This window comes from Zosterops lateralis (genome assembly GCF_965231275.1).
Source record: "Zosterops lateralis genome assembly, chromosome: 1".
NCBI lineage: Eukaryota > Metazoa > Chordata > Aves > Passeriformes > Zosteropidae > Zosterops > Zosterops lateralis.
The window spans coordinates 51156633-51181611 of NC_139762.1; the positions used below are offsets into that span (position 1 = coordinate 51156633).

The following is a 24979-nucleotide window of genomic DNA, read 5'->3' on the forward strand; positions in this document are numbered from 1 at the left end:
TTAGCTAAAACATTTTAACTGGAGGCTTTCCAGTACTTTGTTTCAGATCTTCAAAAACTTCATCACTAAAATCTGGAGTCAGGTAAGGAGAATGTGCATGTTACCTTACCTCTAAGCCTGCTCTCCAACCTGGCTTTAAAGTTTAGAGATTAAGCCAGTCATCAATATGAGAGATACATCTCACTTGCTTGATTATGTGTGTTATTGAAGAAACTGTAACTTAAAGTTCAGCAAACAGGGAAAAAACAGCAGTCTCCTTTTCTTCTGTCAAGAGTTAACACCTGGACTAGAAGGTTGGAATGATGACCATGGTACAAAAGGCCCAGATGCTGTGAAAAGTCAGTATATTTCTATGTTTGCAAGAGAGAGGGGAGTGCGCTTCCATTCCTTCCTCTATTCCCTCTCAAATAAATGCAAATAGTTATGGAACAATTGTACAAAGGGTTTGTATCTGTCCTATTGAAATACCTGCTCTTCCTCTGTATATTAGAAAATGAACACTACAAGCATAAAACCTATTTTGTTGTTGAAGGACAAGGCCATAAGTGAAGGAGGTGATTCTTTTGTCCTCCTGAAGGGAGGCACTTAGTGCCAGCAAATGGAACCGGGAAGGCCTTTTGTGTGCATTTCACTTTGCAGATCTCTGGGCATTCATTCCACTTAGTTATTTCTGCCAAAGTTTCAATTCTGCCACTCTTCTTAGGAGGACTGGCAGCCTGGTGGTCACTCTATTGGCAATGCTTTTGTTGCACAGTCTTTGGTGAAGGTCCGTTTCTGAAATGAGTGCAGCCCTAGAGCAGCTGGTTGAGCTTTTTCATTATTTGGGAGCAAGATTATTCCTTGTCTCTCCCAAAAAGTAGACTGCCAATGGACCTAATTCTTGACTGCAAAGGTTATGAATAGAAATGCTGAAACCAGGTTTTACACATTTCACTTAAATTACCTCTTCAGCCAATACCCTTTTGAATATGTTGTCAGTGATTGTTTGGAGTGAGCTGTGCACTTAGGGAACTCTTACAGAGCTCACACTTTATTTTGGGAAATAAATGTGATTACTCTGTCTAGCAGAATTTTCTGGCACCACCTAAATATAAAAAATATCTTGTTCCTTTATAAGCAAAGTAAAACAATTACAGATTACCATGATTTTATCGTATGGCTTTTAGATTTTCTGGCTCATTGCTAGACCAGTAGGCTTTACAATACAGTTCCAATGTACTTTCAGTATATACAAATAAGAGATCTCAGTTTGAGCTTTTAATGAATTTATCAGGACTCTAAAACTGAATTACTGTCATGGCTGAAAGCTGATGTGTTATTCATCATCCAGTGAGATATCACTGTAAATGACAATTATTAATTGAACCAAACTCAAGAAATATTCCATGAAGTTTAGGATATATTTTACCCAGACAACAATGATGCTAGTAGTCACTGTCTGCATACTGCAAATACCAAAGGAAGATACACCAGAGAATGAAATTCAGATCTTAATTACTGGGACATGATGATCCAAGTGGCAATAATCACTCCCCAAAAAGAACTTCCAGAGATCTGCTGCAAGAATGGAAAGTCAGCTTGTCATTGTGGCCTGCTAGAAAGCCACTTGTTTTCTCACTGCAGCACCTGTTCAGTTTGCTGTTCTGCAAATCACTGAATTTAGAACAATCAATCAGTTCAATTTTGTCCTCACAAGCACTTTGTGTTTCCCTCATATGGTGTATTAGTACGTCAGAGAACAGATTTTTCAAGAGATAAAAGGAAAACAGCAGCCATCATCTATTATAGGAAACAGACTAATGTGATACTTATTATATACACACACATTTTCCTGTTTTATTTGCCCAACAATAATTTTCATGAGCTATGATAAATCAGTACACTGAGTTTCTGTTGCTATTTTTTGCCTTAGCTCTGTAACAGTGCATCAGAGGTAACTCCTGGTTCCTCATGCTTTGAGCATCATAGTAGAATGCTGAGTCTTGAGAAGTTTGCCCCTCCTGATGGAAAGACATGCCACATTATCTATCCAAGGAGTGGGGCATGTGTGCAGAGGTCACATTGCTCAGCAAACTTACACAACAATTTTTCTGCTCTGCTTAAAAAGGATTTTAGTATTTAAAACTGTAAATCAGGTTGTGTCTATAAATAGAAGATAAAAGAACCAACAAAGATGTATCTATAATCTATATGCATAGTTCATAAAAGACACATATTTGGCAGTAAACCAAGAGTTTGCTTTATGCCTTTCCTGTCTTGTGTCAGAAAAACTGAACTCCAGGGATCTCTGTCTATGCAGTACATTGAAAAGTACAGAAATAAAATGTTCCTCCTGATTAGAAGCTAAGAAAATCAAGAGTTTTATTGTATCAAAGAACTCATTAAAAATAACTATTTCACATCTTATTTAGGTAAAATTTATCCCCGAGACTGATGACGCAGAACACAGTTGGAATGGAAAGATGCTTAAAAAGCTGCTGTGGTGCCTGCACAGCTCAGGCCAAATGGGCTGCATATTTCTTTGGTCAGCCAGAAGACTGCTGCTGCCATGGTCTTGTTACTCCTGCTACCTGATGGTTTGTGCAAAGACAAATGGCACTGTGCTATTTGGAACCACTTCTAAAACTCTGTATCTGAAATCCCAAACTAGCAGACTGGTTTATTTTCCACTACATCATTCCAGTTGACACTACAAATGCACTGCAAAACTGCCTTCAAATCCTGCCAGCAGAGTCTCCAGCACTGTCTGTCTCCATCCTATTGAACATATGCTGTCTCTGTAACACGTTTATCAGGACAGAGACTGGCTGATTGTGTGGATATTTCAAGAAGCATTTAAAAGCCCTCAAAAACAGCCTGATTAAAAGGCTTTGCATGTGGAAAATAGAACTGCAGCCACGGAGGTTTGGATTAGGCTGTGGTATGGGCCATGCCCCAGTTGTACAGTGGAGAAAAAGAGAAATAAAAGAAGTAGATGAATGTGTAGGGGCCGTAAAACTGTAAAACAGTCTCTATTTTTATGTCAAATGCTGATCAGGCTGTGAACCACTGCAAAAAGCACTGATACAAGGTTTCAGAGCCCTACTGGAGCACAACATTTGGCAGGACTTGAAACCAGGCTGGTGGTCAGCTGTCCTATGGCAACACAAGGTGTTGTGCAAATACAAGAAGTTTTTGCCATGGATATTTCACTAAAAGAAAAGGACACATAGCAGATGAAGAAAAAATTAAACTATTGCTCAAAAGCAGAAACAATGGGAGAGGTAATAAAATGACAGCCCCTGAAGTACAAATATTCCAGCTCCTTCCTGACTGTCCAAATGAAATCCATAGAATACAAATATTTCTCATTGGTAAAATACAATGGGATGACAGAGTACAATCTACTTCATTTGGAGTGCCTGAAATCTGTCAACAAGAATAGAAATGCCACAGCTCCATGTCATGAAGAGATGTATTTTCTGCTGATTTTTCTTCCTTGGATTAATATATTTTTCTTGACACCATTTAATGTAGTTGTTGGTGACATGAACAGTGGGATTGAGTGCACGTCAGCAGCAAGCTGTGTGGTGTAGTTGACATGCTGGAGGGAAAGGATGCTATCCAGAGGGATTTTGACAAGCTGGAGATGTGGGCCCATGGTGTGTTACATCAAAGGCAGCGTGGCCAGCAGATCGAAGGATGTTATTTTGCCCCTCAACTCCCTGCTTGTGACACCCCACCTGGAGTGCTGTGTCCAGCTCTGGGGGCCCTGAGTTAAGAAGGACACAGAGCAGGGGAGGGCCATGAAGATGCTGAGAGGGCTGGAATACCTCTCCTATAAAGACAGGCTGAGAAAACTGGTGTTGAGAAGAGCCTGGAGAAGAGAAGACTCCAGGAAGACTTTAAAACAGCTTTCCAGTACCTACAGGGAGCTACAAGAGAGCTGGAGAGGGACTTCTCACAAGGGAATGTAGTGACAGAACAAGGGGAGACAGCTTCAAACTGAAAGAGAATAGGTTTAGACTGTATATCAGGAAGAAATCCACTACAATGAGGGTGATGAGACTCTGGAACGGGTTGCCTGGAGAAGTTGTGGATGCCCCATCACTGGAAGTGTTCATTGCCAGGTTGGATGAGGTTTTGAGTAGCCTGGTCTAGCAGAAAGTGTTCTTGCTTATGGCAGGGGAGCATGGAACTAGAGGATTTTTAAGGTTTCTTCCAACCCAAGCCAGTCTGTGATTTTATTGATGCCCTTTCAATTTTAAAACAATGCACTGAGGGTAAAAAGAGTTAAATGATTATTGTGAGATACCAGTGAGAAGAAAATTAGATAATTAAAATAAGATTTTCTTTTAAATAATGACTATATAAGACAGTATTCCCTTCCCCAAGGAATGAATTTTTCTGCCAAAAGGGTAATATTGACTAAGCTGTAAAAACATTAGATCCAAATTGGAGACCTAACTAGAAAATTAGATATTTAATTAATACATACAGAAATGCATGAACTGTAAAATCTCTGGACTGGAAGAATTCAGATAAGATTTCACTGGAAAATGAGAAATAGTATTTGCATTTGCATTAGACACAGTGTTAATATACTGAAGAAGGCACACATTCTAGGAGGAAATCAATTTCTTTCTACATTCAAATCCTTTCTACATTCTGCTTGGCATCATTGTACTTGAAATTCTTTATATCTTATATATTGATATAAAAAGTATAAAAATCACCATGTAAATCCCAACCTCTTTAAGATTGAGATTAACAATTAATATTAAGGCTCTTTAAGACTTTAAGATCAATGTGGTAACTTTCAGTTGCAAAATACACATATGTTAAATCATTAGAGGAAAGAAGCTAAATCCTTACTGTTCCAAGGTGCTAAATCATTTGCAGTGTGACTAAGAGAAAAACACCAGAGAATTAATATTAGAAGAAAAAAATCCACAACCTAAGGAATCACAGAAAAAGCTCTCTATAGAATGTGCAGAGATATTTGCTAAATCAGCTTTTAGCAGTACAGATTTTAAGTAGAATTTGACAGCTTACCTGGAGTAAAGGTATTATGTCTCACTAAATGTTTGGCATCCTGTGTCTCAGGGGCTTTCTGTTCAAGTATTTGATGCTGATTATGTGATACAAGCCACTACCTATCTATTATACTTTTCCATTCAGTGTTTTTTCCCCATCCTCCTTTTTCACCCCTGTTTTTCTGTATCTTCTTTATTCTTATTTCAGTTGTTTCCTTTCTTCCCTGTTTTATTCCAAATATTATCATCAGTTATATCTTTTACTCTATTGTTACATCTACCAGTTCCCCTCTACTGCTTTTATGGTGTTTTGTTTTGGCCTTTTTGACAGATATTTTTCTTTGAGACATTCAGCATAATGGTTGGTTCATGCCCCTGGGTGATGTGGATTGGTAGACTGAGGTGGGATGATAAAACAGTTGTTGTCAAGACACCTGTCACAAAACACAAGAGTTCTTCACAGAAACCTGGAAAATTGCCTTGTTTGAGAAGCCTCAGCTATTCCAAAAACATAGGCATGTGTGAGAGTTTCGGTACTAGGAAATCTTCGCGTTGTTCATCATGATCTCTATGTTGAAGCATCAAATCCTCTAAAATACAATAGTCTTACTCTACTTCTCAGTACACTATTACTGATTGAAGCAGTTTGATGTAAGCTGAGGAAAGAACAAACCATTAATGATTGTTTTGCCCTAAAAATCTGCGCTTCTATTTCCTCTTCTGAAACTGGTAAAAAGAAACACTTTAAATATTGCTCGTAGTTCCAATCTAATAGTGAGCTTTGTGACAGTCACACGTCTGACAGCATTGAAATGCACAGAGAATGCTTAGTCTGACACATCAACAGATGTACAGCGAGGCTGAAATATTCTGGATATGCTGAATTTGCTGGGCATAATATTTAGCTGGGCATCTGTGCATGTAGCCACAGCATGTCCCAGTTCATGGCATGTGCAAAGCCAACTTTAATTACACAGGCACAGTGGTGACTTGTCCAGGATTTCTGAATGATGAGCAACCCTCACAGAGTGTCTGCTGAGCGGCTGAGTGGATGTGAGTCAGAAGAAGAGCTGGAAAAAAGGAATCTGATAGGTGACCTGTAAAAGCAATTTGTGTCTTTTAGCAACTGCTAAGCTGGTGGGTACACATCTGCAGAAAATCTATACATGGACTGTATTTAAGTGTGCTCAGCACCAAGCTCTGCAAGAGGAGCTGAATAATGGCACAAGAAATCTCCAATATCCTTTAGAAAAAATAGCTGGGATTTTTGTGGATGAGTCCATCTGAAAACTGGAAAAAATTTAAATGAATAATTTTTTCATTTAATTTCTCCCTGTCTCCAGTTCATTACTAATAGGAAGAGTTTGATTCAGGCAGCAATGTGGATGACAAAGACGAAGGCAAGATTGAGATTGCAGGAGCTTAAGATGTAGAGAACCATGTCCCCTTGTCTCATGAAATCTGTGGCTAGTTGTTGCGTTTGCCATAAGAGGGTGGCTGATGTGTTTGTAAATCAGTTAAACAGCAAAGCAGTGAGGTTGCTGGTCAGAGAGGGGACAGCTGCTCAAACTGAGAAGGTCACAGCAAGGTCACTGATCACACGATCCTGTCCATCAGCTCATCCTTGCATATGGAGAGGGAGAGGAATGTGCCGCTAATTTTGTCCCTGACACTGAGTTACTGTGACTGGAGGTCCAAGAGGATGGAAATGAGCCAGCCCAAAACTTGATGTGCTCTGTTTGAGATCTGTGAAAGCAGCTCAGGCTGAAACCAAACTGCCACATGCTCAGCTGGGACAGTTGTGCATTTTGACAGGACATCTGACTTTGCTAGGGAGCAGATGCCAATCCACATTAATTAAGAGGAAGCAGATGGGTGAAGTAAAGATGTATTTGCTCATTTCTTTGACTCATGGTCAGGCAGTAAGAAAAACTCAAAGAAACAAGAAAAACTGGTACCTTCCAGGGACAGCTGATCAAGTGCTATTTCCCAAGCTGTCTATTCCTCCAGTCTGGCACCAGAGAAGCTGGACATCCCTATTTGATCCGCATCTGGCATCAGCCATTGTTCTGGCTCATCAATATGCTTGATTTGTCACCACTGTTTTGTTCCCTACATCTGTGTTTCTCACAGCTTCTTCCATGCCACTCCTTAGACCCTTTGGATCTTCTTTTTTTAACTCCTCCTCCAGAGGCATTTACCCAAATTTGCAACAGGAACTTGAAATTTAGAAGGCACCCCAGCTTCTTAAGTCTCACAGAAAGAAAATTGTCTAACCAGTTGATAGTAATTTCTACTTTCTGTTCAAAACATAGACTTATTTGATGATTTCCATTTGAGCTCTGGAAGGAAGAAGGAGGGATATATAATCTGGTCATGCTGAGAGCCTGGAGAAAGCTGACCTGTAGAGCTTTGCCATGTCTTACAGAGCACACCACAGCTTGGGTGCCCGAGCTCCTGGTAGCTGGGATCTCAGGGCTACTGAAATAGGGATGAGCAGAGGGTCCAGAGTAGGAGCTGGATCCAGAGCAGTAGAGACACAGCACTCTGAACCCACCTGCAGCAACAGGATGCAGCCTGACCTGAGTATTGCTGAGATAAAAGGTGCCTGCTGCAAATTTAGATGTGAGCTGCAGCCTGAGAGAATCAGGCAGAACAGTAAGAGGAGTCAGAGGATGAGAGTGGGAGCAGAAGAAGGGCTAGGCAAGAGGCCTATAACAAATGTGTGGATGAGGAGAGATCCCCAAATTCTTGTATTTTGGAGACTGATAAAGTATCTGAAATATTATTGAAATGCAGCACTATTTTTATTTAAAGGAGGTGTCCTAAGCCTGTTGCCCTCACAGGGGGCTGTGGGGAAGCTCAGAGGCAGGCAGGTTGGGAACTGGAGAGATATGCAGGGGAATTGTGTACCTCTCTGCTTTATATTATGATTTTGCTTGTGTTTAACATGGCTTTTAATTTGACTGAATACATTATTTGGACAATTATACACAAAGTAAATTTCTTTAAAAAAAGCCCCCAAACAATCAGTCCTAGGTGAGTCTTAAGGAAGAAGTGGAAATGGCCAGCTTGGAAGTAATAGAAATTAATTTGGTGTGTAAGTGCCATGCACATCATTGGAAAGCCAGTACAGAAAGAGCTGAGCACTGTTGGTAAAGGAATCCCATTGAGAATAGAGGATAATGTCTGAATGCTGTGATGAACATCTTACTAGATGAGGGGAACTAGAAAGAGGGCAGATTCAGGGCTGAACAAAAAATGGGAGTTTGTCAAGCTCATCATTTCCCACTCTTCCTCCCTGTTCTCCACTCCATCTCTGATCCCCTCAGAATAAAGTGAAAATGCATCACAACTCTAATATTTCCCATTCATTTATTATCCTGCATGAGGACAGGGTGCAGCCTATTATTCTAATTCAAGGAAAAGAAAAGTCCTTCATAAATTTAGCTCTGGTTTCAGTGCATCCGTCAGCAGAAAGGATGTGGCACACCACAAACAGCACCCAGGAACCAGATGAAATGCAAGCTGAGCTGCCAGCAGGCATTCCATTCATCCCTGGAGGGGACACTATTACAAAGTCAAGATAACAGACTTAAGCAATTAAGATATGATCTATGCATTAATGGAAAGAAATCTGTGGATTCCTGCAAGCTTGCAAGCACTTACTGGAGAGCTGCTGCATAGGCTCCTTTCTCAAGGTAAAGGAAGTACTGGAAAGTATGGCAACTATAAAAAACCATTTGCTTCAGCTGACATAATGTTACAGCACCACTTAAATCCTGCCTTCTCATGCTGGCCTAGAAACTCAGCAGGGTCTTGTGCCCCCTGATATAACCACACAGTTTCTTTGCTCTGAGCAAGATAATGCTTGGCTTTGCCTAAGGGAATGTAAAATGCTTTGAGAAGCCTTATTTGAAGTTCTCTCTCTCTCTTTCTCCTGTAGCTTTTGCAATCACCAAGCTTCTGTACTTCTGGAGTCAGATCAGTTTTAGCCACTGATACACTGCTGTTTTTTTCTCCATATACTCTTTCCTCCATATGTTCGTTGTTGTCCATGTGCTCTTTTCATATATAGAGGATGGGTTACAGAGATCTCATCAGCCTTTGCGAGTCCTTCATAACCTCTAACTCTCAACCTGTGACGCCAGGAAGTCAGATTTGGCAACTATCTTATTAAATGCATAGTTTTGTCTGCATTTATACTAGTGGAAATCTTAAGATGCTACCTATGAAGAATGTAAAGGAAGTCTTTAAGTCCTGGTTGAATTAATACAGAAGTAGTAGTCCATTCCCAACTTCATCAGTCATGTCATTGACTGTTTTGCAAAGAATCCCACATGAAAGCAGAAGCAGGAAACCAAGAGGTTGCCATTGCTCCAGGGAAACTGACAAATATGCTAATTTCATGTTAAGTGAGCTTTTACTGAGTGAAGAAAGTACATATTTTCAAGGTGCTAAACTGAAATCAAATCGAATTTGGCTGAGAAAGTTACGACAGCTTGATGAATTACATTAGCAATTGTAATAGTACTTTGCTTTGAAGATGTCTCATAATATCAGTATTTCTGACGTGTCTCGTCACCTACAACCCAAAAATTTCCTTTTGAATTTTTCTAAAAGAAAAAGGGTTTTTTGGGAGGAGTCATTCTAGCTGAAGTATTTTAAACAATTCAATTTTTCTAACAAATTCATTTCTCTCTCTGGACATTTTTGAGAAAACTGTATATAATATGGCGCAACCTTTACACAGTTGGTATTCTGAAACTGATAAGAAGGATCAGGAGACAATCTTTTGATCAATAAGCATTTTCATGTAATGATGAGACAGATGACAATCTCTCTCCAAAAAAAAGAAGGAAGGACTGGTAAAACAGAACACAGTCTGAAGAGGACAGAAAGTAGGAAGGAGTAACAAAACCAGTGACAGTATATATTATCTTGCTATCAGACTGAACAAAAGAAAAATACTACCTTTTGGTGGGAGACTGACTGTAACCTTACTCAACTGCTTCATTTGCAAGGGGAGTATAACCCTGGTGGTACAGTAGCTGGGAGTCAATGAGACAGATTTATGCATTCATATAGTCATAAAGGAGAGATTTCTAGGTAGCGGTCTACATTTATGGGGGAGGAAACAGGCCTCTCTAAAAAGAAAGTTGTAAACATGTGAGTTTATTCCTGTTGTATTTATAGGAGCAGTTTATGAACTAGTCACTGTACCACAGATTAAATACAATTTTATTATGGCATATAAATCTGAGAATCAGTGACTGTCATGTTCAATGGCATAACACTGCTACTATTGTGTCAGATTTAGTATCCGAATAAACAACCAAGTAGCAGCACAAGGAGCCATTAGTGACATTGAGTCTGCTATGAAAAACCTCTGAATCTAATTCAGGAAGCTATTTAAAAACAATGCTATCCCTAGTACTGTACTACACTATCCTATCCTACCCTACCCTATCCCATTCTACCATATCCTATTCTATCCTAGTACTATACAACATTATTTTCTTTAAACTTCTAAAATATTTTGCAAAACATTCAAATAAGACACCCTAAGATCTACCCCCATCAAAAAAACACAACCAAAACCCCACGAAAAACCACCAAACAAACAGCAGCAACAACAAAACAAATCCCCAAAAACCATAGAAAAAAAACGATTTGACAGAATCATTTCAAACAACCAGTTCCTGCTGAGTGGTGTCAACTCTGCTGGTTTGGCAAGTTTTAAGGCAAGATCACTGATACAACCACAGTGCCTGTTATTATTTACAGCATGGGTATAACTGAAGCCATTGGAAATCAGACAATCTTCCAAATGAGTTCCTTCTCCATGACAACTAATAGTGTTTTAAGTGTTCCCTGAAATATGCAGATGGAGAATGCATTACTGTACCTATGAGAAAGGACTTATTTAGAGACTGTGTATATATATATAGCCTTCAAATTTGCTGGGCAGAAACACTTGAAATTAAGACATCAGCCAGGTTTTGGCTCTGTAATTTAAGCAATGAGAGTATTTCTTTTAAAAGAAAGGCTTAGCCTACAGCCAAAGGTCTGGCTAAACAAGAAAATGTTGAAGTGTCTTTCCATAATTTATATACTTACCTTTCTTTTTGTGATAGTGGGAGTTAAGCAAATTATTCACCATGAATAATTTAGTCTATGAATTTATAGTTCTATATAAAGGTCCTAAAGAAAGATTATCTTATCTTCACATTTATTCATTACTTAATATTGTTTGAGGAACATGTTTATTTTGCTATGTCTTGAACATGTTCATGCAGAACAGGTGGCTTTTTCTTCTGCAAAGAGCAGCAACATAATATAAACTTAATTTACATTCTATATCCATTCTACTTAAGCAGAGTTTAGTAGTGTGAAGATGGTGTTGAGCCTTTGAACAGAGATAAATTTCATCTTAAAAAGCTAGACAGCTTAAAATCACATGTACAGGCCCAGGCTTCTCTGAGAGAAGCTGTCCAAGCCTAAGGCACAGTAGCACACACCATGAAATTCCTATCTAATTCATTATCCAGAAATTTCCACATTCCATGCTCTTCCCCAGGTTCTCCAGCAACCTGAGCAAATTTTCTCCAAGTTCTAGAAAACCTCTGGTGCTTCTGGCATAAGAGGCCACTGCAGATCAGAGGAGGACACAGGCACTTTCAAATTATCAATGGCGAGAGTGAAAACTAGTTCAGCTCTTGAGGGAAAGGGTTGATTTGATCTCAGTGATCTTCCAAAACATGAGACATGAGTCACTTCCCTTTCTGTCCGACAATCTCTGCAATATTTTAGTCAGGCTATGTGTTGTTTTGTTATGATAGTTCCCTAAGTGAAACAAGTGTGAGATAAAACCTGAGCTTTTTTTCAATTGCCAAACAATGAGCAAGTTTTGAATTAGACATAGTTTCTGTACCTGTGCTTACAAGGAATGGCATGTATTTAATCTGCACCCTCATCCAAATTAATAGGCCAGAATGCTATTTCTATAGCTATTTCTGATCAAATCATTAGTGCATATTCACATTATTTTTGAATGTTTTATACCTAAAACTATGGGCAGAGGTTACCCAATCTGGGTAAAGTAATGTAAAATTTTAAGACTTGTGCGTTGGCTTGTTAAAGAAAAATTTTAATCAATTCTGTCTGTTATCTTAGGGGAGTTCTGCTCTAATTTTTGATTTTTCCTTTGAATATACTTGGAGGAAAATTATAAGATGCTATACTTTCAGCTTCAGGAATGCTTTTGGCTTTTTCAGTTTGTGCAACTCTTTTTTAAAAAAATGATTTATACGCCTTGAAGGTGCTCTGAGCTCTTCAATTTTGCTATCTATTCATTAGAATTTTATGGTGCCAATGGTAGGTTTTATTGATGTCCCTGTCATGTTCAGTTCCTTTTTTTGACCCTTGAAAGCAGTTGCATTTGAAATAAAGTAGTATTAGATATTACACAGTACAGGCAATATAGTTCCTGTCTTCCTGTGGTAGGGAAAAGTTGTATAACAAAGATATGCCACCTTAACAAAATACAGAAGTTAGGAAAAGGTCAGTCTAATTACTGGAGTTTAAGTTTTCATTTTATTCCATTGCTTTTAAATAGTGTTATCAGCGTTTTGAATGTCGAGTAAGTCTTGTGCAAATATTCTGTTCAAAATGGCACTAACCAAATTAAATTGCCTTGCAATCTCTTTTTTTTTTTTTTTTTTTTTTTTTTTTTGGAGCCAGTAGATGAATACTTTGGAAAGAACTGTAAAACAGTGGGATAATTTTTCTCAGCAAGATTCTGTTGAGTGATTTATATGAAACAATTTTATGAGACATGTTAAAGCACAAGGGAAATAACTTTAGAATTTAGGAATTTAAGAGATTTCCTCATCCTCTTAGAGGCTGGTATATGTGCTAGAAGACCATGAGAATAAAAGGTGACCTTCTGGAACTGTTGAATGCCCATGGAGAATTTGAAGACTGGGAATCAGTGAAGTCTTTTCATAGAGAATAGTGCAACAGGAAATGAAAAAGCAGCTGCCAGTAAAAAGTATAAGAGGGGGGGCTGAGAGGTGAAGAATCACCTGAAGGGTAAGAGTGAAAGGTCTGTGGGAGTAAATGACTCCAGCTAATTTTTGGAAGAGCAAAACTGGCTATACTTATAACAACTGAGATTACCTAAGCCTCCAATTTAATTCAGTTTGTCTGGGATCTACCTTCTGCCACTCTGGAGCTGCAGCAGATGAATACTGCAATATTCTGAACAACAGAGAGAAGATGCTGCATGGATGTTGAGGGGAATCAGTGAATATTCTTGGCTTCTCTTCTTCAGTTTGGTTCTCAAAGGATAAAATTCCCTTGGGCTACCCTCATTTCTGCCTCAGAAGTTATTGGGGTTGAACCGGCAAATCAATGTGTTTATCATGTCCCTTGGATGGGAGACATGTAGATAAGAAATGTCCCTTTCTGAATATGTTTTACAGGTAGGATTTCTCAGAGAAAAACCAGAGGTCTGAAAGAAAAATTACTTTTGTTTTGGTCAGGTTTTGATTAAAAGAGCTGTGGAACATTTCTGCCTTTACTAGAAACATTTCAAAGAGTGAGTATGGGCAGACAGATCTGAGATCAGAGAGACAGGCAATATTAAATCCCAGAGGTGTTTCAACCAGGCCGATAGCATTAGAGAGGAGGAGTAGGAGAATTGTCCAGATGTTATATTTTTGTATGACAATTCATACATAACTCATGCAGAGGAAAGCACATCTTCAATATTCAGCTGCTACCTGCCGTAGCAGGAGGGCTCCCAATATGACAAGATGCATTCTCAGTGAGATTACAGTACTGAATGTTAATGCTGGTGCTCTGAAATGAAGCAGCAGGCAGTTAACTTTGAAGTAAGTTGGTGGATGAATTTACTGCATGCTATCTGTTTTTTCCTCATTATCAGTGAAAGTAGGCTGAGCTACCCTGCACTCAGAGTATCTCTCTGCACTGCAAAATGAAGGAAACCAGCAGAGCTCAAGCTGTGCAACTCTGAATGCCACACTCCTAACATATATAATGAGGTGTTAAACTCATTATGATCATGAAGTAGTAGTAGATGTATAGCAGGAGAATACTTTTAGATTATTCATGATCTATTTACAGCTCAGCACTGTTTTCCAATATACAAATTTAAAAGCTGACAAAAAGTGGCCTACGGTATAGACATCTAATTCTAAACTGGCATTTTATATATTAACATTAACTTCATATCAGATCATGTCAATGTCTAAAAGCATACCCAAACTGAGCACCTATTATGACTATGCCTATTTCCTTTACAGATTTTTTTTACAAAGGCTATCAAACCCCCCTTTTTAATGATGCTCTCAAAGAGACAAAATGTTCATTCTTTGGCATGAAACAAACCCTCTAAGTGATAAAACTCTGCAGTGGTGTGGAAACATGGACAATGAAGCTGGTTTTGAAAGTGTGTGATGGTTTTGGTAGGATGAATTACTTTGTAGGTCATTGATATTTTTCAGCTACAAGTGTTGAAGCACCAAACTGCTAAGCTTTTCCTATAGAAAAGAAAGTATCTTGTCTAGGAGTAAAGAATTATTGCCTCTTGGAATAATTGCCATTGTTCACTGTTGGAAATTCAAAGCATTCTGAACTTTTGCCTCCTATTATTCAGCATCTCTTTGTAGACAGATGCCATGCAAGAAAAAACCCCCCAGTCCTCTCTGTATCATACCTAAGCCATGAAGCAATATCATTTATCTCCTCCTTTTTGGGAAGTTTGCCTATGTTCTCTCCTTTACACATTTGAAACTACTCAGCTAAGTGTAAGCTGGTCTTACCTCCTATCAGTCCAAGGTGCTGAATGAATCCAGAGAAATATCTCCTCTCCAATTTTAATTTTCACCAGTAAAAAACCAGAAACTCCAATCAGGATACAATAAAAATTTTTGCATTAACATCAGGAAAACCCCACCACATCTAGAAACTGACCTTCTACCACTTCTTTTCAAGGCAAGAAAAAGGCTTTTTGTGTAAAGAATCCAGGCCCTTGGGGTTGATTTCTAGGACCTCTCTTTAGCTGTAGAGTGATGGCAGCTGCTCTAGTAAGAAGGAAGGCAGACCTGAAAGGTATCTCCCTTTTGGTTACTGTTACTAGAACTCCCTGAAGAGCAGTAGCTTTGGGCAGAGACAAAAATGGAACCCAGAGAGATGAGCTGCAGGGACAGCTGTCAGTTCTGAAAATGATTATCTGTGTAATGATGACTTGTATTGTGTCAATTGCTTCCAAGTGGATATTTAAGTATTTCTGAAAAGAGACAATTTAATTTGGAGTGGTTGGTGGAAATTAAGACAAGAAGCATATTTCCTTTACTTTCCTGGCACTTTCTCAAGAGCAACTCTTGTCTGATCTTGATGTTTCTGTGCTCAATCATACATCCTGTTAGACAAACTCTCAAATTGTTTCTGTTCACCAGAATGATACTTTCACAAAATCATGTGTAATTATGCCTAGCTAATTCCTTATAAATACATATTAAATGCCAAAGAATTGTTCCACTTTTATTAATAAAGTACAGACTAAGAGAGTACAGGTGTAGTTCCCAAAAAGGACGTGAAACAAAGCTGAGTATTGCATCCAAACCCTCTACACTTAATGGAAAAATCAAACCTCTGCTCTATTCTACCTCAGTAATGAGCTGCAAATTGCAACCTACATGAAATTGTAGATGCCTGTCGCATTGTCTAATTTTCACTTTTTTGTCTTCATAGTTTATCATCCAGATTTTCCCTCTTGCCTTGTCTGTCAGCCATCAAAGCTGAAAATACATCTAAATAACAGATTAAAGAACTTCCTTGAAACATTAACAATACCTTTCTATCATTTTTATGAAATCCTGCATTTCTCTAGTGCTATTATTTTACACACTCATGTAAAATAGGATTTTTTTCATTTTTTTGTGTCTTTCAGCTTTATTTCACACCTCAAATCACAATCCATTTTGCCTAGGTAAGAATCATATACTAAATGCCTTTACCTCCAGTTTTCCAAAAGGCTAAAATTATTTTTATCAGTATTTTTCAAGCCAGTGAACAAATGCATTTTTTAAATACTATTTCAAGAAAACAGAAACCATCCCAACTTAAAGAAGAAAAGTTCTCCCTGATTGCACCTCAAACATTTTGCTGTTGTTCTGATGTGACCCTCCTGCTTTATAGGAAATATTCTGAGCAGTTACAAAGCAACATTTTATTAATCAGCCATATTGCTGTAACACCTAGAGCAGAGACAGGTGTTGCAATGTACAAAGGTTCATTTCTGATGGGGAGCAGATGAGCTCTATCACAGCAAGCACAGCTGTGGAAGAAGCGGCTGCTCCTATGCAAATAACACTAATAAAAATGGAAATAAGACAGAAGGAAGACCAGTTTCCTAGTAAGATTGTTCCAGAGTGCTCTTCAAAAACTCATCTGTCTTTAAAAATAGGGCCTTGCATTCATTTTTGCTGACAAATAAGAATTGCATAGTATGGGAACAACAGAAACTGAATGCAAGTGACGCCAGAGCAGCAGTGAAATGCGAGTCTACTCCCATATTGCCCATTTGGAGAATGTAATTGCATATGGGCACAAATTGCAACTTGATCTATGTATCCAGATCTTCTGTTGGTTCTAATCCCTCTAGACCACTAAAATATGCCTAGTCAGTATGAGGTGACAGCTAGAGGCTTTAAAGATACTGAATTCTGCGTCTACTTTGCCCTTCAAACTGCTGCACTTTGGCAACCCTGTTAACTGAGCTCTTCCCTCATCCAGCATGACTCTGAGAGCTGCAGAGTAAAGCTCATCAACAGACATGGTCAGTTGTACAACAATTTTACACCAGGATATCCATCTCTTTGCAGTGAAGTTCAATTTTTCTGTGGCAGAAAGAGTAAAAGGTTTTTTTGTTTTGTTGTCTTATTTGTTTCTTTAGTAGTAATACATTTTTCTTCCTAATAAAATGCCCTATTTGCAAAGACAATAACAAGCAGAGAGGAGGAAGAAGAAAAAAAGTCATATTCCCAAAAGGCTAATATAATCAATCCCGTGCTATTAAAAAAATTGAGTCAGACCATCAGCTCCAGTCCAGCTGCCCAAATTAAATGCAATAAGGTTGGAACGTACCCAGATTCCAGAGACTGACCAAAATCAGACTGCACCAGCTTTTGTACTATCAGCAGAACTACTTGGAAAGTACTAGAAAATAGTTCATGACTCTCCTGATAACCAGTCATTTTAAAGGCTTTTCATTTCCTATTTCATGGAAGTTCTGCATGTTAAAATTCAAAACCAAAACAAATGGAAAAGAGTATCTACAAAAAAATCCCATTAGCTATGTGGTCAATTTTTTTACCACTTCAAAAACAGTGCAAAGGGTTCACAGATCGATGCCTTCACCACTTAACAAAGAAAAGTTTGCAATTTTCTGGACTAAGATCTTCACTGAATTCAAGCAACCATATCTCTGTATAAAGTGCTTAGAGGAAATAATATTAATTCCCCTTTATATCTGAAAATGGGAAAAAGCTCTCCTTACAAACTGTATATGTTGGGAAGAGTTGTTTCTTGAAGTGAGTAACCCTGGAAAATCATGTTAGAAGCCAGTAGCAGAAAAATTAAGCAATGGAATGTAGGATGGTCTAAAAGTGAGGCCAAGGCATCTGTATTGACCCTTGAGTTCATCTGGGGAGCTGGCCAGGAAACTGCTGCACAGGAAACAACCATGAAATCCATAAAAGGGATAGAAAATGTCCAGGTGAGTGTTGCTGCAGGTGTTACAGGCTCCAAAGGACCTTGCTGGTGGGTGTTAGTGGGAGAGTGGTGGTTTGCCAGAGTGATGAGGGACAGTAATGCCACAAGAGAATGTTCTGGGATAAGAAGGCAGTCTGCACAGTTAAAAACATTATACAAGGCACACAATAATTTCAAAGTGAATGATAATATTCAAAGTAACTTCAGTATCTCCTAGTAGAAGCAGTGGTCTCAGTAATTTCCTTGGATTGCCTTCATCTGACACCGAGAGGGTAATGAAACCTCACAAAGACAATGTTACAATGGTCTCTTTGCCCATATATATATATTTTTTTTTCCCTGAGCATGGCAGAAAATTGTTTATTTGTGTGCTCATCAGCCTCTGTGACAGGGTGAACATAACCCCTCCTTTAGGGATAATTCCAGTATCACCAGTTGTATCACATGTCCAGCAAGCACCTTGCTACACACATGTCTTTGTCCCAAGTATAAAATGAAATCTTACCTATAACTTTTCCTAGGAACAGTGCCTTTGGGGAATTGAACTGAATGTCAGATGTGGCTGGCAGGCTGTAACTTGTTGGAGGATAGTGATCAAGCTGGAGAAAGAGAAAAGAAATTATGAGTATTTTGAACTGATCTGCTTATTACAGTTCTGATCAATCAGGCCTACTTCATGGAGTTTATACCGTGTCTTATAACTGTCTAATACACTCTGCATTCATTTTCATAAAGGAAAAACAATAGTAAATACCCTTCCTTCCATATCTGCCATCTCCACACCCAAGGCCTGGAGAATACCTATACTTACATATTTTTGTTCTGATTGCTGTAGAATCAGTTTTTGCTTATGTGCTCTTCAATTGCTAAATATAACAAAAGCATCAATAATAAAACAACTTCTTCTTTCAACAGAAATAGATTTTCATTTGGGACCTATGTTACTGCTAAAGTTAGATTTAGATATCTGGGAATTTGAGACTAATTCAGGTGTTGGGTATTTTTCTTTTTCTCTCAGAAAAGTCATAAATTAATAAGGCATTCTTTTTTTTGCACTTCATGCTTATTACTTTCTTGCTGAGGATGTTGTTCAAACTGATTGTGATGACGCCTACTGAAACCTAAATAAGTTCAAGAGTAATCAACTCAGCTAAATAGTTTAATCTATAGGAAAAACATATTGTCCCTGATATGGCACAGTAATCACGTTACATTAGCATATTTCTCTCTGGTTTTTAGCTATTTAACAGAAAAATGTGAAGAAAGAGAGCAATAAAACGAATTGCCTATGCTTAGTAATAGTGGTATTAACATAGTTTAATATAGCTCAATAGAGTTTTGATTTCACATTTCATAAAGGTAATTGGGATGAATTTTTATCTTTACTGTTGTTATTTCTTTTCTCAGATTTACATGTTTATTACACAGCCTTAAAGAGGACAGAGCAGTAATAGTTTATTTTACTCTGGCCTTGCCTTGGCACAAAACAAGATAGAAACTCATATATGTGATTTAAGACTTTGCAGGGTACAATAGACTGCAAAAGTAATTCTCAAGAAATGGCAGCTCTATGGGGCATGCAATATTTTCACATATCTTTTTGTCATATTTCTATTTTCGAAATGCAATTATTGTGGATTACCTGTTTTAATGATACTGCAAATGCTCAGTTCAGTGGTTAAAAGTAAATGAATAGCAGGTAGCATAGAACTGAAGGGCTGAATCCCTGATTTCCTGGAATATTGTGAGCTCAGGTAGTTGTAAAGCCTACTGGTGTCATGAATCTGCAGAGGCAGCCATCTCAAAAAACTATAACAATTGGAAGAGTCCTGTCTTTCTTATAAAACCCCAAGGAAAAAAGTGTATATACACAGCAGACAGGAAAAACAGTTTCTGCAGATTGCATGAAAGGTCTAGCAAGTCTAAAGTTCAGAAATGGTTTTTAATTTATCATAACTAGTATTCACATTGATTATTTTGAGATAAATACATGGAAAAACATAGTTCCATCTTCTTACTCAGAAAATAAGGAGCTTCAATTTGTTTAGAATATTGTAAACAGTTTTTTTCAGATTTTTAATAAAGAGCAGAAATACATATTTTACCTGAAATTAGAGTTATATACATTAAAATAGAAAAGAGTTATTTTGGAAAGGGTGTAGTCAACTGAATACAAAGGGTTAAAATAGTGAGCAGATCTCAACCTCAACCACTTCAGGCCCTACTAAATACAGACTCCACCTGAGAGCTTTTGGTTTTCCTCTGATGGATGGGAAATGTTCCAGCATCCAACACTGCTATGCCAGACCCATTTTCAATGGGAACTGTAGGCATACCAGGTGAAAAAAATTCTCTTGTTATTTCAGGACAAAAATAGAAATGGTGTTATGGTGTTTATCCTTAAGGTAAATGAAAAGCTTAGACTTTAGAGAGGTGTATCAGGTAAAGATTGGTGAAAACTAATCCACAAAACACCGATTCTCCATCCTTTCATATGTCACGACGTTAAGCTCATGCAATTTCTTTGTCTGCTGTGGAATTGTTTCCAATACATGCACAAGATTCATCCTCTAGGTTTTCCTTTTATTAATATGGCTTAAAATATGCTGAAATAACTCCGATAAAATGATTGGGCATGATACTACTTACATTGGTATCTGTCAGTATCATCAGCATTTGGGTTCTTTATTTTTCAGAATCAGTGTGGAGCAATTTTAAAATATTTCTTTTTATTGTGATCTGGAATCTAGGCAGTGGTGTTGATCAGATCATAAGATAAAATATTAATAAATTAAATATCAATCTATGTATATAATCAACTTATTGGCGCAGTAGCCATGTGTCCAGTGTCAGAGTAACACATAATTTGTAACAAGTAATAAAAAAGTTACCCCTCCCAAATGTACAGACTGCCTCTACCTGTGTACACAGGTTGTGGCTGCAGGATATTCATTAAAATGAAAAGTCAATTTAAATGATGGACTACTGGGAACATTTGCATGGACAATTACAGAATATCAAATCCTGCCAGCTGTGACATGGTAAGACTCCCTTTGTGTTCAGGTAGTATTCAGGATTTGGAAAGGCCCTCTCCCTGTCTTGGAACTGGTTAGTTAGCCGTACCCTTGGCACAATGTAAAAAAAGGCAAACCCCACAGTCCTTGCAGTGACCTCACCTTCCCTTGAGACTTTATCCTGGCAGAGCATTCCATCCTGGTACAGAGGCAAAAGGGATTGCAGCAATGAGAGTAATGATGTGTTACACTGCAGGCTCTAACAGGGACAGACACTTAACTGCTGAGGTTTACTCATTTAAACTGATCTCTGGTACTGAATAAAAACCTGAATCTAGCCACTCACATATATTTGTCACATCTTGTTGAAGTCAAGGAAAGATGTCCTAATGGGTTCAGCTGTGGATTGTTTTAATTGTTTTGGGTTGTTCTGATTCCTAGGTAAAACTAATCTCTATTTAAAAGCTGTTGATATCAATTTTCTGGGACAAGCATTTGTGATCAGTCATAGAGCCAGCTCCTGCTCCACTGCCTGCTCTGGTGTCTCTTATCAGGGGACACCTGCATTGCTTCCCACAGCTTTGAGCTATGCTTTTCTCTAATCCTGGCACCTGGAGTGAAATTATGCACCACAAGACAGTGGGTCTAGGGAACAGTGGCTGAGGAAATAGGGACATTTCTGTCCACTTGCTTTTCTTGCATGTCTTTGTTCTAAACTAGAATTACCTAATAAAAGAAATCTTTTGTTTGTTTGTTTGTTTTTTAGAGACACTCAGCCTAGGATTTCTTTACAGGTCTGTAAGTTAAAGCACCATGCTGAATTTCCAAAGCTGTATGTGACTGCCATCCAGTGGGGGCTCCAGTGTAAGCAGCTGGAATGGAGCAGCCTGCAGTCCTGGCATGAAATACTGGCCTACCAGTTTAATAGATGACACATAATAAAAAAGGAATTACTAGCGTCAAATGATATTTGAATGATAAGTTGAGTTCTTTATTTAATGAAAATTAAATAGAACCTCTGTGTACACAGATGTTGATGTCATGATTTTGTATCAAATTACGGATTTAAAATTGTATTTAAGATTTTTCATCACAGCTACTTTTCTTTAAAACCCTCAATAATTTCATTTGAGCTTCATATAAACATATAGTGTGGCTCTGAGTGTCACATAGATGAAAGAAAGTGGCAGTTTCTGAGGAATTTTGCAGTTTCAGTTCTCAAGTCACGTCATGACAAGGCAGATTGCCTTTTTCTGAAGTTGTTTGGATTTAAGCAGAAGTTCAATAAAATGCTCTTTCTTTTAAATTACTGTTCACTTAGATAATAAAACTAATCTTGATGGGAGCTCTGAGATTAACAGAGATATCAATCTAAGGGCAAACATAGTATCTGCATCACCTTAGAAGTCTCGGGGAGAAAAAAAAAATATAAACACAAACACATACTTTATATTCACCCTGTGGATATATTTACATCTGAACCATTGTCAACCCAGCCTGTATATTGCTGTAAAGTTAAGGTTTTTATTTATGCTGGAGACGTTTTATAAAAAAATTGTCAAAATCAGATGGAATAATAATGCTGTAAGGCTTAATCTCACACCATCTGATGTCAATACAGCTCTGCTACTGACTTCAGCAGTAGCAGGATAAAGAAGGGTGTGTTACCATCATGATCAGTGTAGTATTTCTCTTCTGCATTATTATGATGATTTACCACTTTTGTTACCAACTTCTTTTGTCCCGAAAAAGGGCTTTTTCTGTTAAGTTCTGTAAAAATACATGATAAAAATATTCCTACTCAAAAATGCCTACAGATTTAGAACAGACTGGGCATGTGATCCCAAGAAAATAACGAGGTGGTATGCAGGTGTTTAGCTAGAGCTCCTCACTGGTATGCTAACAGTGTATGAGAAAGAAAGAAGTTGATTATGAAAATCAAATGGGAAGCATTATGACATTCTTTTTATTGGTGTAATATAGATGATTATTCACCTGCTAAAAGATTAGGAAAAAAATTTAAACCAGTGTTTTTAATTTCGTGATATTTCATTTTATTTCTTTTTTCCTAGTTCAAGAGGAAAGGAGCAGACTGGAGAAGTAATTGTGTAATTGCTTAGGCTGACCATGGCCGCTCTGCCTGCAGTTCAGCTCCTTCCTTAGTGTGGCACTAGAGCTCTGCTGATCTGTTTCTGACGGGGCAGGTCCTTGACCCAGGTTAGTGCTGATCAGATCAGAGCCAGAGCAGGGACGAGGCATGGACTGTAAATGAGTGCTGGATCCAGAGAAACAGGCAGGACCATAAACCCAGAATTTTTTACTGCCTTAGGCTGTCACAGACCTGCAGCCTCACTGCTCATCTGGAACACACGAGGAAGCACACACTTCACTGGTGTGATGTAAGGCAAACTAAAGGCTGGCACTGTGCTTTGAGCTCTGCAGATGAAATTTCTGTAGAGGTGTAGTAAATGCTATTTTAGGAACCACTCCTAAAAATCTGTTTTGCTGGTGTAATGCACTGATTTACCCTTTAGCAGTTGTTTATTTGAAATAAAGGTCAACTACAGTATTTTTATGATAAAGTCTCTTTTTTGCAGGAATTTATATTAAAAATATGATTAATGTGATACAGACATGGAAAAAAACATAGATACCTTGTGAAAAAATAAAAAAGGATTTTTTTTCTGGTTTAAAACTTAAATCTTTTATGTGCAGAAATCTTGTATATATACCTGGAAGCTGCTGTTGCTCCCCTAAATAATGATAGACATAATTTGTCTCCCTCTAAAAACTCACAAAATTTTGGATAAAATTTAGATGGAACTGTAGAAACATAACTCAAAACGTAACACAAGCACTGCTAAGGAAAGGAACACTATTTAGTTTGGCTGCCTTCAATTGAAACGATTCTCTGATGCTTCTTTCACATATCTGTTGACTTTTTATTGCTCTCTTTAGTAGATGAATTACAATAAATGTTAACAGAAGCAATAGCAAGTCATATAATGCCAAGTCATTAAAATTAAAGAGATCTACCTCAGGTACCTAAAGATGACTTTCACAGGACATTAATTTGTCCAATGTGTGCTTCCATACAATGGAAATCACCTATTTCATGGTAGGTTTTGACTTTTTTAGCTTTGTCTTGGACTCTGGGATTACTTAATGATTTTTTTGTTCTTCCCTTGTTTCTTTAATTCCTATAAAATTTTATAAAACCAGCAATTGCACAGGCCAAGGAGGACACACACACATTTATCACTGAAAGCACCTTATAGAAGAAGGAAATAGTTTCAGCACAGCCAGTGTAGGTAACACATTTGTGAGGTGGATAAGCCTGCTGATATGCTCTGCAGACCTTTGCTCTGCTCTGATATGCAGACTCAGGAAATACTAAACTGCACCATGCTCCCTTCTGACCTGAATGGCCTTAGCTTTATTTCCAAGGAAAATGGGGGTGTAGGATGAGGAAGACATTTCACTTCTGGGTCTTATCATGATATGTGGCCTAGACATGGACAAAGTTTAGGACAAGGCAGCTGAAACATGCCCCTGAATCCAGCAGCACAAGCTCTAAAAGGATTTGAGAAAGATGGATATGTAAAGGAGTTCCTCTCCTATGGAGAGGTTTTATGAATCAGAAAGTAAAGAGGAATATTCTTCTAAAAGCCTTCTAAGTTTGAAATAATCTCAGCTGATGCAGAAAGGGTAAAACTTTTAAGAAGATATTGACTTTGTCATCTGCTTCTGCCTTTCTACAGCAGCTACAGGGAAACCACAGGGAGCAATGAGGGTGTATGGATGATGTTTTTCTCACTGTTTCACCGTGTTTTGCCAATAAGAGAGAGATATGATGCTATGTCCTGATGCTCAGGGTGTGGATATTCCATCCACTCGTTTGTTGAAGAGTGAGAAGGGTTCTGGTTTTCGAAAAAAGTCTTTTTGTCCGTCTTTAATCAAGCTGAGATTCAATGGGGATATGCTGGCTTACCTTGGCAGATGCCACTAACTAACTGTACCACACACAAAAGGGGAGTAGAAGTTGTTCATTCATGAGGTTCCTGTCTACCTATTACTGCTCTCTTTAACTGAAATACTGTGTGTCACACTGTAAAATTAAGAAACTGAGTAAATTCAGTGAAGGTTTAA

The 24979-nt window shown here is 38.1% G+C and overlaps 1 protein-coding gene across 1 annotated transcript in view; it reads right to left on the reverse strand.

Annotated features, from left to right (window-relative positions):
* CNTNAP2 (contactin associated protein 2) overlaps positions 1–24979 on the reverse strand; it is a gene marked incomplete at its 5' end in the record, with an annotated part of 1047398 nt that overhangs the window by 40602 nt on the left and 981817 nt on the right. Inside the window, one exon of the mRNA XM_083867656.1 lies at positions 18322–18415. Coding sequence (XP_083723782.1) covers positions 18322–18415 — 94 coding nt within the window. The remainder of the gene's footprint in view (positions 1–18321; positions 18416–24979) is intronic.